General features: G+C 46.3%; 7 protein-coding genes across 7 annotated transcripts; 5 read left to right on the top strand and 2 right to left on the bottom strand.

Moving 5' to 3' along the window:
* Nucleotides 1-205: 205 nt before the first annotated feature.
* Nucleotides 206-1405, top strand: BKA55DRAFT_693474 (RTA1 like protein-domain-containing protein; the record flags this gene model as incomplete). The annotated part of the gene is made up of 5 exons (XM_046199921.1): nucleotides 206-262; nucleotides 372-609; nucleotides 659-719; nucleotides 769-1176; nucleotides 1234-1405. 5 exons carry the CDS (start codon nucleotides 206-208, stop codon nucleotides 1403-1405), a joined length of 936 nt encoding a protein of 311 aa, XP_046045723.1.
* A 39-nt stretch (nucleotides 1406-1444) lies between these two features.
* Nucleotides 1445-3042, bottom strand: BKA55DRAFT_576779 (uncharacterized protein). The gene has a single exon (XM_046193512.1). The coding sequence runs from the start codon at nucleotides 2704-2706 to the stop codon at nucleotides 1684-1686; it is 1023 nt and encodes a 340-aa protein (XP_046045722.1). The 5' UTR covers nucleotides 2707-3042; the 3' UTR covers nucleotides 1445-1683.
* A 1253-nt stretch (nucleotides 3043-4295) lies between these two features.
* BKA55DRAFT_706229 (globin-like protein) lies at nucleotides 4296-5570 on the top strand (the record flags this gene model as incomplete). The annotated part of the gene is made up of 1 exon (XM_046200685.1): nucleotides 4296-5570. Exon 1 carries the CDS (start codon nucleotides 4305-4307, stop codon nucleotides 5568-5570), a length of 1266 nt encoding a protein of 421 aa, XP_046045721.1. The 5' UTR covers nucleotides 4296-4304.
* Nucleotides 5571-5610: 40 nt separating this feature from the next.
* BKA55DRAFT_576777 (chaperonin 10-like protein) lies at nucleotides 5611-7314 on the bottom strand. Its single transcript, XM_046193511.1, has 7 exons — nucleotides 7035-7314; nucleotides 6928-6982; nucleotides 6727-6873; nucleotides 6098-6659; nucleotides 6019-6047; nucleotides 5879-5971; nucleotides 5611-5816 (listed from the first exon to the last, which is right to left on the bottom strand). Exons 1-7 carry the CDS (start codon nucleotides 7168-7170, stop codon nucleotides 5720-5722), a joined length of 1119 nt encoding a protein of 372 aa, XP_046045720.1. The 5' UTR covers nucleotides 7171-7314; the 3' UTR covers nucleotides 5611-5719.
* Nucleotides 7315-7511: 197 nt separating this feature from the next.
* On the top strand, nucleotides 7512-9807 carry BKA55DRAFT_706213 (uncharacterized protein; the record flags this gene model as incomplete). Its single annotated transcript, XM_046200684.1, has 6 exons — nucleotides 7512-7600; nucleotides 7654-7785; nucleotides 7839-7904; nucleotides 7961-8497; nucleotides 8523-9417; nucleotides 9466-9807. Exons 1-6 carry the CDS (start codon nucleotides 7548-7550, stop codon nucleotides 9805-9807), a joined length of 2025 nt encoding a protein of 674 aa, XP_046045719.1. The 5' UTR covers nucleotides 7512-7547.
* Nucleotides 9808-10443: 636 nt separating this feature from the next.
* On the top strand, nucleotides 10444-12201 carry BKA55DRAFT_542523 (oleate hydratase; the record flags this gene model as incomplete). Its single annotated transcript, XM_046190491.1, has 1 exon — nucleotides 10444-12201. The coding sequence occupies one exon, from the start codon at nucleotides 10444-10446 to the stop codon at nucleotides 12199-12201; it is 1758 nt and encodes a 585-aa protein (XP_046045718.1).
* A 1066-nt stretch (nucleotides 12202-13267) lies between these two features.
* On the top strand, nucleotides 13268-15131 carry BKA55DRAFT_519581 (uncharacterized protein; the record flags this gene model as incomplete). Its single annotated transcript, XM_046188354.1, has 4 exons — nucleotides 13268-13426; nucleotides 13645-13875; nucleotides 13927-14022; nucleotides 14070-15131. The coding sequence occupies 4 exons, from the start codon at nucleotides 13268-13270 to the stop codon at nucleotides 15129-15131; spliced, it is 1548 nt and encodes a 515-aa protein (XP_046045717.1).
* Between the last annotated feature and the right edge of the window lie 244 nt (nucleotides 15132-15375).

The raw sequence follows: 15375 nt of genomic DNA, 5'->3' as shown, positions 1-15375 counted from the left end.
ACCATGCGAATGCGAAAGTGGCAGTGTTTCGTAGATCGGTTGTTTGCAGTATAAGAATGGATGTGAGATCCTGATAAAATCTCTCTCGAAAGGATAGCGACAGTATTTTATAGTCTGGTTCCCACTAACATCCTTATTCTATTCCTCTCCATCACGCCCTTGGCCGCATTGGCATAGCATAACTGTGAAGTTTACTTATATCACAATGAACGACACAGGGAACTTCGTCATATTTGGGCCCAAGGCGAACTGTACCTTGGAAGTACGTGTCTTCCCAATCAAAGCCGGCCCATCGCTCGTATCTCACCTCTGAGCCAAGCCATACAAGTTCCTAGTATTGACTCCCGTTCTTTGCTAACATGGCTCATCAGCTTTGCCCTATCGAGATGAGCGTTTATGGTTACCGACCTTCTCTTCCTGCCAACATTTCCTTTGCCGCTTTGTTCACCTTTGCGACTATTGTGCATGCCTACTTGGGTTTTAAATGGAAGACTCCTTGGTTCATGTGGTGCATGATCTTGAGCTGTACACATGAAGTGACGGGTTATGTAGCCCGTATCCTGCTATGGGTCAATCCGTGGAGTTTCGGTGCATTTATCACCCAGATCAGTAGGTGCTTCAAACTGTCTGTAATGAAGAACATACTGACACATTGCAGTTGCCATCACGCAAGCTCCTGTTTTCTACTGTGCAGCAATCTATGTCACCCTTGGCCAAAGGTATGTTACTCGCCATATTGATATCGCCAATCAACTGACCTTTGCCCAGCATTGAGCATTATGGCCCAAGCCTCGCTCGATTTCCCACTAAATACTTTGCCTGGGTATTTGTACCTATGGATATCATCTCTTTGATCTTGCAAGGTACTGGAGGAGGTCTCTCAGCATCTTCATCCGGTGCGAGCCAGGTCGGGGTCGATGTCGCCATGGCAGGACTGATTTTTCAAGTAATCATGCTCGTTGCATTCAGCCTCTTATTCGGTGACTACATGTTTCGATACCTGCGATCTAAGAAGTCCCGAATCCTCGGGTCCAGAGACAAGCTGTTCTTTGCCTTTCTCGCCATCGCAGTTCTTGCTACTTTGGCTCGCTGTATCTTCCGGGCCGATGAGCTCAAAGAGGGTTACCAAGGAGAGCTGATCAAGCATGAGGACTTATTTATTGCATTAGAGGGAGTGTAAGTCTATTCATTTTACTTAACAGTGGTGATTGTCATACTAACCACCTTGTCCAGGTTGATTGTTGTGGCTGTCTTTTGCCTCTTTATTGCGCACCCTGGCTTTGTCTTCAACCGGCCATCAAAGGTTTACTACTCTGTTGCTACTGGGACTGAAGCTCCTAATGAGATGGCTTATCGATCCAAGCTTGCTGATCCTGCCAGTGAGTCAGAAAACCAGGGTCATTAAAGAGGTATGGGTCTTAGCGACAAAACTAGCAGTGTATGTGTTTTATGATAACTTATTTGGGTTCAAGGGCAGTACACAGGGGTGATTGAGTACATAGCAGTAGTACGTGGTGATATGATAATGATATTTGTCCACAATCCTGCCTTTTCTCATAGGTTCTCGACTTTGGAAGAGTCTGATTGCTATGAATAGAAGTATGAAGAATAGGTGCTGGCATGGTCTTAGTGCTACTCTTTGGATCGTCTATTAGCTGTTCCAGTAGAACTGTCCGGTGATCCCTACGGACGGATTTTCACAGCAACAACCTTGGCACCCTCTGTCTTCGTTCCATCAACAGGCTTTGCAAGTGCACCCGACGTGGAAACATACAAGGTCTTCTCCCCCTTCTTCCCATAACCAAATGCGGCAGCAGTCGAACCAGCAACTGTCATCTCGTGAATACCCCCGACAACAGTTCTCCATTCTCCAGTCTTGACATCCACAAAGACGATAGAATTGTCAAAATTGGTAGTGGCATATATATTGCCATTCGTGTCAAACTCGAAATCATCGAAAAACCCAACACCGCTTGAAAGATCTGCGACGAGCTGAGGCTTGGCTCCCTTTTTCGGGTACCCAGCTGGCGTGATTGCAATGCGGTATATCTTTACCGCGTTGGAGTTCGTGAAGTACAGGTAGTTGTTGCGGATCTTGATACCGTTGATTCCGAAAGCATCAGCTGATATAGGGGCCATTTCGGGGAACACAAATGCTGAATCGTCAAAGACACCCGTGGATAAGTCGAGACGCCCGACGAACCCAGCCACAGAGTCAGACACTAGGACAGCATCTGATCTATCCGGGATAGCGGCAACGCCATTGAGAAAAGTGCTCTTCTTGGTCATGTTGCTGATCTTTCTGACTTTCACCTTGGGCTGGTGTCGTCGATTAGGAAACTCAATGGCCCAAGCCTCAAAGGTTCCTGGTGTCAAGTGACTGAGAGCGGTCGCGTCACTGCCAACAACAACAAAAGTCTCGGCCTTACCAGGGCTCTTGGGTACCTCGGCGATACCGAGAAGTCCAGTAATAGAAGGGATGGTGACCAGCTCCTCGAGACCAGACTTGCAGTCTGCTGGGTTGAGGATAGTATAGACAGTCGCTGAGGGCCATAGCTCCGTTACCAGGAGGTCACCATTGGGGCGCACAGCAACATTCTCCAACCATGTACCAAGAGGAAGTTGCCCAATTGTCTTTGCAGTGAAGGAATAGCTTGTTGCGACGGCTGGGAAAGCGACCAGACTTAGAACTGAGTGGAGCAACATGTTGCTACTTGTTGAGAACAAAGGGTTACTCGAGGCGATACAGTCGTTATTGTCCAGCGGCAATGGAAAGGTTCTATGGGTAATCAATGAAAAGGCTTCAAGCTATATAGACTTGTTGAACCCCATGGTCTTTCAGTCGCGACAGTCGTTCCCTTGAATTGATGTTGTGGAACACCAAACGAGCCATGCATTATAGCCGAGGTTGGCTCCTGGCTCAATTCAACGAGTCTAATTGGATCTCTTTAGTATTTTCAATGGTTTGATGGCTGAATGTCTGTTGACTAAGCCTGACAAGCGATGCTGAATAATAGCGATTTGACTTTGTCAGCTGGCCTTGCGACAAACCGTTGGTTGAGAAATGTTGTTACGGAGCAATTACTGCGGTTTTGGTCAATTAGCTTGCGCTCTTAATCCATTTGGGAAGCTGCAAAGGGCTTAATAACGTGGTTAATAAGCATTCAGCTTCTACATAATGGTTTCCTGAACCTGGCTAATAACTATATTGAGCAAATGCAGACTATGCCGTCTGTGTATGTAAGCCGTTTAACAAGCAGTTGTCGATTTAAATATTTATCTGGATGTGTTTATACTTATTTATAGCAGGCTGGCAATAGAGTCAGGAATCCAGGATTATGAATTGTTCCTGGTCTCTTTTACTGGGGAACGTGCATAACCTGCATAACTCGCTCACGTGATGAGGAGCCCTCACAGTGTAATGGGGCTGTTAGTGCAAGCGTATTCACTTCAAGACCAGGGTTTAATTCCCAATGTTAAAGTGTTAAAATAAGTAATAGCTTACTCTAGCCTAATTACCCTTAAAAATACTATTACATTATCATGAGTATTTCTTAAGACTTTTATTATTGGTCTTTTTTTGTTTTCTATTTTTTTAATTGTGTAGTATTAATTGTCCCAACAGCTGCTGCAAATCGTTACCCTCAGATTATCATTAACCTTCATTTTATTCTCTGGCATGTCTTGACATTGCGATTACAGTTTTTTTCTACTTAGAGGAAGTATTCATGACAATTTCATAGTCTAACATAGACATTTCCAAAGGGCCAGATGCAGTTCAACCCTTTCTGTAACATATTAAAGGAATAATGTAGGGTAGTTTCCCCATCCCACTCGATACCACTCGGTACGGTTTCCCGAAAGTTCCCGGATAAGTTCGCGTCACGGCTGACGTGACAAAAGAACATTACACGTGATCCCTGAGAACCAAGTTCAGGCCGACAATTGGTCCGAGGGCTCCGGTTCATCGCGCTGAGCATGATCGGAGTCTAGTCCCCTTTGGGAAAGCTCATTCCTAGACGCCATGGTTGGTTCATTGTAATGAAGGCCTCTTCAAAGGAAATCCGCGGAAATCTCATAACGTCCCACTATGAAAGTGGAATTTTCAGAAAAAAATGCTTCGTCCTCGCATCTACCCAGGGGTCATGGGTGACAAGGTAATTTTTTACGAGCACGAACGATTGGAAATGTGCCGTTGATTCCAATCTATATATTACAGTTGACTTGCCACTATTTCTTGACAATCCTTTGCATTGTACACCTAGAGGTCAATTTATTCTTCTTTAAAATACCAACTATTCGCCATGTCGCTAACAGCTTCCCAAGTTGACATTGTCAAATCGACAGCTCCTGTTCTTAAGATTCATGGAGAGACCATTACATCCTTGTTCTACAAGAACTTAATTGGCACCTACCCCGAGCTCCGCAACATCTTCAACCTCAGTCATCAACATGATGGCGCTCAAGCAAAAGCTCTGGCTGGTGCGGTGCTCGCGTATGCAACCTATATCGACAGGCCCGAAGTTTTAACGTCTACAATCGAACGCATTGCCCAGAAACATGTCAGTCTGAAGGTCACGGAAGACCAATATGCTCTTGTTGGCGAGCAGCTTATCAAAGCCATCGCAGAAGTACTGGGCGATGCCCTGACGGATGATATCGCTGATGCGTGGACGGCTGCCTACGGTCAACTGGCCGGCATCTTTATCAACCGCGAGAAGCAATTGTATCAAGAGGCCGGCGAGTGGGACGGCTGGAGAAAGTTCAAGATCGCCAAGCGTGAGAAGGAGGCCGACTTCATCACAAGCTTCTATCTGGTTCCATCGGATGGCAAGACACCATTGCCTCTGTTCCGTCCTGGTCAGTATGTCAGCCTACGAGTCAACGTTCCTGAACTTGGTGGCATCTTCCAGTGTCGTCAGTACAGCATGAGTCAGGTACCTCACAGTGACCACTACCGAATCAGTGTCAAGAAGGAGAGCTTCACTTTGGAAGGAAAGGACGAGCCTTTGCCCGGCACCGTCTCCAATCTTCTACATAGCCACTATCAGGTTGGAGATGAGCTTGAGATGACATATCCTCGTGGCGAATTCTGGCTTGACATTGAAGATGATACAAAGGTCAATGCACCTCTCGTCCTGATCTCGGCGGGCGTTGGTGTTACACCTTTGTTTTCCATGCTTGAGTCAGTTTTGAGCTCGTCTCGATCGAAGATGGCGAACAGACCTATCCTTTGGCTGCATGGAGCTAGAACGTCTCAGCAGATGGCTTTTCGTAGGCACGTTCGCAGTGTGTCACAGGGCCACAAGAACGTCGAGACCCTTATCTGGATCAAGAACGTGGCGCAAAACGATAAGAAGGGCGAAGATTACGATTTCGAGGGACGGTTAGACCTTGATGTTGTGTATCAAGCAAAGAAGGAAGAATTACAAAACGAGCAAGCCCAATTCTTCATCTGTGGCCCTGCTTCCTGGATGGTAGCAACAAGGGATAAACTACAAAGTTTGGGGGTTGCGCACGAGCAGATCAACATGGAGCTTTTCGGAACTGGCAGTGTCAATCAAGAGTGAGATAACTGAGCAATCAGATGAGGCAACAATAAGCTAGACTGTAGACTTAGACAATTGATTATTTAGACTTTTCCTCTCTAAGAAATGCCACCATGGATGGTTAAAGATAACAAGCAGTGTCAGGGTCTGAGGCCATCTTACATAAAAATTCAGACTTGGAAGACAATCTTCTGGACCTTGGACTCGTTGAACAGCTCGTAGCCTCGAACTGCCTCTGACAAAGGAAGAATATTGTCGAAGAGGAAGCTATACTCGGTTAGTTCAAACATGAACCTTTAAGCCTGTCCTTGACTTGAGAGTATGCTTACTTGAGAGAATGCTGTTCTTGCTTCAGAATTTCCATTGCCTCTGGAAAGATACTTCTGACGGGACAGCGTCCCATCTGCAGACGGACATTTTTACTAGACTTGATTAGCTTTATATAACAGAACAACAAGTTGAAACTCACTTGTAAGCGTCACTGCCTGACCAAGGGATCTGTTGCATGTTAGTATAGCCATCAGCCATAAAAGCATCATGACACATACCTCAGCGTTGTGAACACCAATGCTACTGATAGCACCGAACGAGCGAACCAAGTCAAATGCTGTTCGAAGTGCTGGCGAGAGCCCGACCACTTCCACCACTATATCAGCGCCTCTGCCATCAGTAACTGACTTTACGCGTTCAATCATTTCACCCCTGCTCTCCATGAAGTTGAGAGGTTCAGCACCAAGCTTCGCAGCCTGCTCAAGTCTGCTCTGAACGCTATCCACAGCAAACAGATGCTTTGGCTTGAGTACTGCAGCAGCAGCAATGGCGCAAAGTCCAACAGGGCCACATCCAATTACCACGATAGTAGAATCTCGTAGCTCTAGCTTCGGCATCATCTCAACTCCACTCTTGACACCAAAATAACCGGTGGGGAAGATATCGGCCATCAGAATAAGGGCCTGGTCGTGGATTCCCTCAGGTGCCTTGATAACAGTTCCGTCTGCGAACGGTACGCGGACATATTCGGCTTGAGCTCCATCGAGATTGGGAGAATCAAGAGCCTGGCTCTTGACGCATCGTGCCGAGCCACCGTTCTGACAGTAGTAGCATTCACCACTGTGTAATGTCAATATTTGCATAGAAAAAGCTCTCATGACCAAAAGGCAATTGTAGGAAGTCTCACCAAGAAGCAGTAAAGGGGGAGACTACTTTGTCTCCAATCTTCACGGTCTTGACTTCAGAGCCCAAAGCAACAACAGTACCCGTGAATTCGTGACCCATGATAAAATCTGGTTCTGTTGGCTCAACGCCTCGGTACAAGTGTAGCTCTCTGATATCTTGTCAGCCCTCTATCAATGAGAAGTTGTTGTCAGATACTACACACGATCCACACAAAGCAGTCATGTTGACCTTCACGATGATATCCTGAGAACTCTGGACTAGTAGCAGTTAGCTAAGTTTGATATAGAAACCCATTTCAGCATTCCATACTCTGAGGAACGGGTCTGTCCCGTACAGAAATCTTATATGGGCCATCAAAAACGACGGCCTTCATCACTTCTGAGGTTGCCATCTTGGTAGAACAGATAGGGCTTAAACGTATTGTTGATTTGCACTTAAAGAACATACGTTATTTATCACGCGATAATGACAGTGACAGTAATAAATGACTTTAAGTGATAAAAGGCTTTAGGTCTCAACCTAAGTATACTCACTGTTCTACTTATGCCGCAATTATTTCTGCTAAGGCCGGAACTTCCAGATCTCCTAGGAAGTTCCTTAACAATTTTCATTGAGATTTATCCAATCAGCAATGCTTTTTGATGATCATGTGAGCGGAACTCCTTCTGGTTAGATATGGAGACAGAACAATCCACAAGTATGATTGGCGGAAGTTCAGCAAGCCTCCATTATTCACGTGCCATGTCTGCTCAGAAAAGCTCCGCGGAACCTGCTTTCTCCGCCCTCCACCATGGCTGACCCCTTCAATAACTAATCAACTCAATGACATCAGAAGCCCAGACCCGCCGAAGCCGTCGGGCTTGTGAGCCATGTCGGTAAGTACAGAGCTACTGTGAGGAAAAATCGGCCAGCTAACCTGTAAATCCAGTGGCAAGAAGTCAAAGTGCACTGGAGAGCGACCGATTTGCTCATTTTGTGAACGACTTAAACTTCCATGCAAGTATGCAGCAAGGGGAAGCTCATCGCAGGTTAGAACTACCAAAGTCGAGAAAGTTCAGAAGTCAGACGCTTCCAAATTTTACCCTCAGATTATTAATCTGACCGAAGTCGCAGGAAATCTACCAAAGACAGGATCCAGATGCTTGAATCGCAAATGTCATCTCTATCTGAGTTACTTAGGTGAGTAGGAAGCCACGTAGTGACGGATCTATAAATAATAATGAGCCACTTGTTAGTTCGCGAAAAGACAACGAAGCTGAGACTTCTGTAACTTCGCAGCCCCTTCCTTCAACGACAAGCCCGGATGGGAGTGCCCTCTTAAGTGGGCAGGTTGTTCCGAATGAGCGACAAACTGCCTCTTTCTCAGAAGCCCAGTACGACTCTTATTATGACTCATCTGCCATCAGTTTGACTAATTCTGATCTCAAACCTGACCCGCCACAAGATGTACTGACTCACTTTGTACAGAGCTATAGTAGGACAGTGCATCTTCAACCTCTACCATTGTTTGACCTCCCCACCCTAGGAAGGAGACTCGATAATGCCCCTCAGTACTTTCTGCATAGCTTCCTAGCACTGATGCTCGAATTCACAACTCATGAATACTACCGGAACAAACACTCAGAAGCATGCAGCTACTACAGCCGCTCGGCAGCTACTACCATACAGCGACTTGCTGCTGAAGGAAAGCACTGTGTTGAAGTTGTTCAAGCTCTATGTATGATGGCGCTTAGAGAAATTGCAGGGAAGCGCGATATGGAATCCTTTGGCGTGTTTTGCTAATGGATCTATAGTGAGCGATTTGCCCCGGGCATGGATGTCGATTGGCACAGCGACACGGCTGGAGAGTATCCGTAACCTCTGGAAAAACAATCCAACCCCAAATCAGGAACCAGAAGAAGACAACAGATGTTACTGGAGCATTTACATAATTGAGGCTGTGTTCTTTCCTCACATGCCACGGGCCACAACCCATGACCAAGTTCGGAAACATCCTCCCAGCGTTGAGCCTCCGCCACCGATCCCCCTCGATGCAAACGATTTCAATGCACCTGACTTCGATAATGCCGTTGGTTCATCTGAAGACCTGGGAATCAATACGCACGCCGGAAGAATGATCTCAGTCTGGAGTCAAGTTGCTTGCCATCTCCATGAAATCAGAAGTGGAGAGGTTCAGATACCCTGGCTGCCAGAGTCTACGTACTCCAAGCTCAATCTTGCTCTTTTTGAGTACGAGGCTCAATTTAACCAAAGACACCTGATGAGGAGCCTTTTTCCCTTTAAGAGAACTTCAGATGAGATACGGGCATACCATCAGTATTGGAATCCCTGGTTGACCACGCATTTAATATTGCATGCATCCCTCGCCCTATTAAACCATCCTTTCATTCACCTGGTAGCTTTGCGCCGTAACAGAGGTATGAGTCAGTCCAGACTGTTTTTACAACAAGTCGTGGATCAGGCTCTCTTTCACTCTGGATGGGTGTTCTGGCTTGTTGGAATATTTGAAGATTTGAACATCGAGATAGCCAACCCCCTCATCGGGTTAGCTGTTGCAGCAACATCGACAATTCCATGGCTTTACCAATTTGTGAAAAATGCCAAGGTTGCTTACAAAGCCAGCCAGAATTTAGCCAAGGGACAGAGATTCCTACAACGCCTATCGAAGACTTGGCCATGCATGTCACATAAAGTATGTTCTTCCACTGAGACCACGATGGCTACTAATCAAAATACCCAGCTCGAAAGTCTCCATCGACTGCAATCACTTGTCATTGGAAAGTCGCCCGAAGCCGGTGCTGCTGGTACCACGATTAACTTTCCACCGTCTATGATATGGGAACTTCTCGACCCAATCATTCATAATACCAGACTACCCGCTGATAGGTCAGTCCTACCCACAGACGGTCTCCCTTACGTGAGCATACATGTTACAACAGACTTTTTGCATCCTCTAGCGGATGACGAAGACGAACAGACATTGAGTCACTTCAACTGGGAGGACAGTCTCATGTATGGGAACGATCTTCTGCAGGATAATTACCCTGCATCACTTGTTCCCTTTGATTTCAGTGTCACCTAGTCTCCAGTGCAAGAATGACCATTTCTTGTATCTCATTGGTGACAAGAGTGAATAGGAAATTATTGGTACCAAAACCCTTTAGACATTGACATCGGGGAACGGGATTTAACAGTTCCGATTATTAAGCTAGGAACGGAATGTGCCGTGGCCGATCATAGAAGCTAATTGAAAACCCGCCCATATCCATCAGCTGTCATAATCACGCAACTATAGAGCTAGCGCAAGCTCAGAAATTTTCAACAAGCCTCGTGATTTAGGAAATGGCATGCAAACTTTAAGGGAGATGATAATTACTGTCGGTAACTCCATTATGACAATTCGCTTAGCTTATCTTGCAGCACCATCTACTGTGACGTAGTCACGATCTTCGGAAAAGCGTCATGTCGGCTCACTGTCAGAAGCTAATTACATGTGATGTTCGGGCTAGACTACAAAAACCTCGGGCACTAGCAAATCACCAACGGACTTCTCAACAATCAGATCATATCGTGAGAAGGAGTTTGCTTCCGTCCCGCAAACTGGAAATGAGGATAAATTCAAGGAGTTGGCCACAGTAGGTGAAGTTATTCTTAATATAATCATCACACATAAATCCCACTATATTCCAATAACTTAAATACCACTTCGCTCTTCACCATGTATTATAGCAAAGGCAACTATGAAGCCTTTGCGCGGCCACTCAAGCCTGAAGGCATTGAGTCCAAGACGGCATGGATTGTTGGCTCTGGCATCGCTGGTCTCTCAACCGCTGCATTCCTTGTGCGCGATGCCCAAATGCCAGGAAAGAACATCACCATTCTTGAAGAACTCAAAATCCCAGGCGGTGCCTTAGATGGTATCAAAGAGCCCGAGAAAGGGTTCGTCATCCGGGGGGGCCGCGAGATGGAATCTCATTTCGAGTGCCTTTGGGATCTCTTTCGTTCTGTTCCCTCGATCGAGCAGGATGGAGTTAGTGTTCTCGATGAGTTTTATTGGCTCAACAAACGAGATCCGAACTTCTCGCTCCGGCGCGCTACCATCAATCAAGGCCAAGATGCAGAGACTGGAAAGCTGTTTACTCTGACCGAAAAGGCCCAGTCGGAGATGACGAGACTTTTCCTTGCTACCAGAACTGAAGTTGAAAACAAGCGCATCGACCAAGTCTTCAGCGAAGACTTCTTCAAAAGTAACTTTTGGCTGTACTGGCAGACTATGTTTGCTTTTCAGACCTGGCACTCTGCTTTGGAGATGAAGCTGTACCTCCATCGCTTTGTCAATCACATCAAAGGCATGCCCGACTTTTCGACCCTGAAGTTTACCAAGTACAATCAGTATGAGTCTCTTGTGCTGCCATTGCATAAGTGGCTCGAGGATCAGGGTGTTGTATTCCAGTATGCCACTGAGGTACAGGACGTTGACTTCGATATCGAGGAGAACAAGAAGACTGCAACTTTCATTCATTGGATCAGAGACGGACAGAAAGGTGGCCAATCTCTCGGAGTAAACGACCTCGTCTTTATGACCATTGGTTCTTTGACGGAGAACTCTGGCTTGGGCGATCAACATACCCCAGCTATACTACATGACGGCCCAGCTCCCGCCTGGGACTTGTGGCGTCGCATCGCAGCTAAAGACCCTTCCTTCGGCCGCCCAGAGGTTTTCTGCGACAACATCCCTGCGACAAAGTGGATGTCAGCAACAGTCACGACTTTAGACAAACGTGTTCCCGAGTATATCCAGAAGATCTGTAAACGAGACCCATTCAGTGGAAAAGTTGTAACTGGAGGTATTGTCACAGTTCGGGATTCTAGCTGGCTCATGAGCTGGACGGTCAATCGTCAGCCTCACTTCAAGAACCAGCCCAAGGATCAGATTGTTGTCTGGGTCTACGGCCTTCTTGTCGAGAAGAAGGGTGACTACGTCAAAAAGCCTATGCAAGACTGCACTGGCGAGGAGATCACCCAGGAGTGGCTATATCACATGGGAGTCCCAGAGAGCGATATCCCTGTTCTTGCGGCTGAAGGCGCTAAATGTGTTCCAGTAATGATGCCGTACGTCACATCCTTCTTCATGCCACGAAAAACAGGTGATCGTCCCGATATTGTTCCAGCCGGAGCAGAGAACTTTGCCTTCCTCGGGCAATTTTCAGAGACTACACGCGATACCATTTTCACTACAGAATATTCTGTTCGTACGGGTATGGAGTCAGTATATCAACTTACTGGAGTGGATCGTGGTGTTCCGGAAGTGTTTGGTTCGACCTACGATGTGAGAGTTTTGCTTGATGCGATGTGTCAGTTACGAGATGGCAAGGAGTTGGTTACGTGGCTGCCAGAGCGTATCCGAAGGTTTCTTGTCAACAAGTTGGAAGGATCACAGATTGGCCAGTTGATGCATGAGTATCATCTTATTTAGATAAACATTGTCTATGAGAGTATATGTATATATAGAGTTAAATATTGTCGTTATGAAAGCATGATCTCGTAGTCGGAATAACTTTAGACCCTGCGACAGTTATGCTTAACCTCCGTAAAATAACGGAGATGAGTCTAAGTTTAAGAGAGCCCGGTTGCTGAATATCTCTATGGGGCTCGTGGGATTAAGAACGGGCCTCCGCTATTCGGTTAGCTGTTATGCAAGGGATGTCGTGGAGATCCTTCAATCATTCTTTTATCATAGATGCAGAAACAATCCCAACTCAGTGATTGAACGAGGATAATACTATTTGTGCTTATCTAGTTATTTTATTGATTAGTTTAGATGGATAAATAAAATCGTGGGACCACAGTCTGGGAATTGCGTTATACTTGCTAAGACGTTCAACAAGCAGGGTTCAGCCACAAAGCCCAAGGCTTACCCTAATTCAGGGGACCATGAGATGGAGGCGTGCCAATTCCGCCAACTCCCCTAAGTTTATTTTTAAGCTTATTGCTTGTTTCCACTTTGAGCTTTACTCACATCACGCGCTGAAATCTGCGGGTTTGGAACTTTGGTATGGATTAAGAGGAGAGCCAGCTGAAAAGAAGTCAGTCTGCCATGGTAGTTACGGTCTAGACCCCCGTATAGACCGCCAGCCGCCTTGGCAGTTTACCCTGCCAAGATTTTATTCACTACCAAAGCTTATGCCACATTTATCGCACAAGGTCATGAGCCCGAGAAAGTCATGCAAAAGGATAAGAGGCTGTCTCAAGGGGCCTAGCTAGACTTTTAAGTTTAACGCCACCCAATCTCTGACAGCTTACCTCGCTTAATGAACACTCTTTTGAGCGACTTCCGCTTCCAAGGGCTGAATACCATTTCGAAACTATCGATTATGGTGGAGGAGCTACATGCGCCACCGAGTTCAGCTTGATGGGCTGGCGGTGACCAGACCTGGGAAAAGTCTCAAATTGCCAACGAGGCACTTTCACTTATTTACGGGGTGTTCACAGCAGGCAGTGAGATTGATACAGTCCTGCATTCATCCAAAGTCCCCTCAACGATGAAAGTCTGCCTTATTTTGGCTCCGCTGGTGCTGCTGGGTGATGTTGTTTCAGCACAAACCAGTTTAACTGATATCTGTACTGGCAGCGCCAACAATGGCTGTAAAACAACTATCACTGTACCAAACGGCTTCAAGATCGTCACAACAAAGAAGAAAGTCGAGACAGTATGTTTCATATGGAGGGAAAGCAAGAAGTGAATACTAACAAGTTACCAACAGCCAAACAAGTGTAAGACCAAAAAGCAGGTCAATTACAACTGCGGCACACAGACAAAGCCCAAGACATGCAAAAAGAGTGTTTGTGTAGCAGGTAAGAACGAATTGTACAATAGATACATTATACTCACAGTCTAGGCGTCGACGTCACGAACAAGAATGTTCGTTCCATCCAATTCAACTACATCAAGGTCAACGTCTGCGATCAAATCCGTAAAGCCCTCGGCACAACGCTCGGCAACAAATTCCTCAAGGCCAGGGACCCTATCTGCAATTGCTTCACCAAGTTGCGCACTCTTAACTCCGAGGGCAAGTTTGCGTCTTCCTCGGCTGGTAACTTTGACTTGGCGAATAACTACTATCTTGATCAGGCCGGGACCCTGGAAAAGGTATCGCTGCAGCACGTTTCTTTCAAGTTGTTTCCAGCTAACTGAGTCTAGTGTTTGACGGATGGCGGTCTTAAATATTCTCAAACTCGTGATGCTACCTTGAACAAACTCAAGGCGACCGGCTGGGCAGTTGCCCTAGGGGCTGATGTACGCATTCTGTCTATACCTCACATAGCTTGACTGACTTTCTTCAGATGGCCCGCGGAACCTTCCGTGCCATGATCACCGTGATTCATCCCTGCCGAGTCACAGGTGTCTGCAACTCCGAACAAATTTATGCTGTCTTTAGTAATTACCTCATCGCCTCGTACAGAATTCTTCTTGTCCCTATCATCCCCATACTCAACCGCTGGAGAGACAACCTCGACCTCATCACAAAGTCTACTGGTTACGTTATGACTGCTACAGACGAGGTCAAAGAAGCCTTTAATGGCGTTGAGTCGACCCTTAGCGGCTATTATGACTCAATTTGCAACGGCCTGGACTATTGCGGGAATGATCGCCCCAATGTCAAAAGATTCATGACAAATGTTCAAACCGTTATCAATTTGTCCGAAAAGCTCAGTACAGCTAGGCAGATATTCAGTTTCAACTCCAAAGCCAGCAATTTGTTAGACGATGTCAACAAGCTCAGGTCAAATTGGGCTTATATCCCACCAGTCAATGAAATGATCAGCAGAATTCAGAACAACGAGATCAAAGTCGCCAAGGATGTCTTCAAGTTCATGCCCGTCGTTGACGGAATGTCAGTTACCTCTAAGAAGGTCGCCACTGAGCTTGCCCCCCTGAAGTCATTTGTCACCGAATATCTGGCGGATTCCAAAGCTCTTCATGAACTGATCACTAGTATGTTGGCCATTGACTGGGAAAAGGTCAATCAGGCGGAATTTGATAATAGCGACCAAAATGGCTATTACGTGCGCAATGGTCTCATCTCAATCCAGGTTAACATCAAGAAAGAGCTCGCTGAGGCAGTCAAGCTCTACTTCTGGCTTATTCGGGCAACAGACGCTCAGTTGAAGGAATTCACCCTGACCAATGGTCGCTGGAAGATGGAGTACGGTACCGTGGCTTTCCAGCGATGGAGCACCATTGATATTGACATGCCTTGCACCAAGATGACCACCAAGACGGAAAGGAAGGATGGTCTGACGAAGACATCTAACCAGTATCGGACCTACTGGAAGTGTCATTTTGGTCCTCACACGTCTCAGTATCCTGCCGCTCATGTTCCTTATGTGAGGATGTATGAATGATCTGAGAGCTATGTTTACTTGGTACATGCAATCGCGCCTAGCCCGGCTTGAGCTGGCTATACAGAGCACCGCTTTAAGTCATGTGCATGACTTTCAAGAGGTATCAGGAGAAGCCTTCCAAGGTCAATTGCTTTCCTCCCAAGAATTAAGGATAGCTTTAGTACTTAAATTTAGTTACAGTATATCAGTCACCTTGACTTCGTATTCACCAGTGCGGGCTACAGTTTGATCCATTTTCTGAGGA

The sequence above is a fragment of the Fusarium redolens genome, assembly GCF_020744475.1.
Source record: "Fusarium redolens strain MPI-CAGE-AT-0023 chromosome Unknown BKA55scaffold_14, whole genome shotgun sequence".
NCBI lineage: Eukaryota > Fungi > Ascomycota > Sordariomycetes > Hypocreales > Nectriaceae > Fusarium > Fusarium redolens.
The sequence above is the reverse complement of the archived record's forward strand: the minus strand, read 5'-3'. Positions and strand labels throughout refer to the sequence as shown.

What these genes read in the sequence shown, in the direction of transcription:
- BKA55DRAFT_576777 (XM_046193511.1), bottom strand. Translation starts at nt 7,170, where the DNA reads ATGTTCTTTAAGTGCAAATCAACAATACGTTTAAGCCCTATCTGTTCT. An exon ending in GGACAGACCCGTTCCTCAGA is followed by an intron (nt 6,983 to 7,034) that starts GTATGGAATGCT and finishes AACTGCTACTAG; the next exon opens with TCCAGAGTTCTCAGGATATC. An exon ending in CAAGAACAGCATTCTCTCAA is followed by an intron (nt 5,817 to 5,878) that starts GTAAGCATACTC and finishes AACCGAGTATAG; the next exon opens with CTTCCTCTTCGACAATATTC.
- BKA55DRAFT_576779 (XM_046193512.1), bottom strand. Translation starts at nt 2,706, where the DNA reads ATGTTGCTCCACTCAGTTCTAAGTCTGGTCGCTTTCCCAGCCGTCGCA.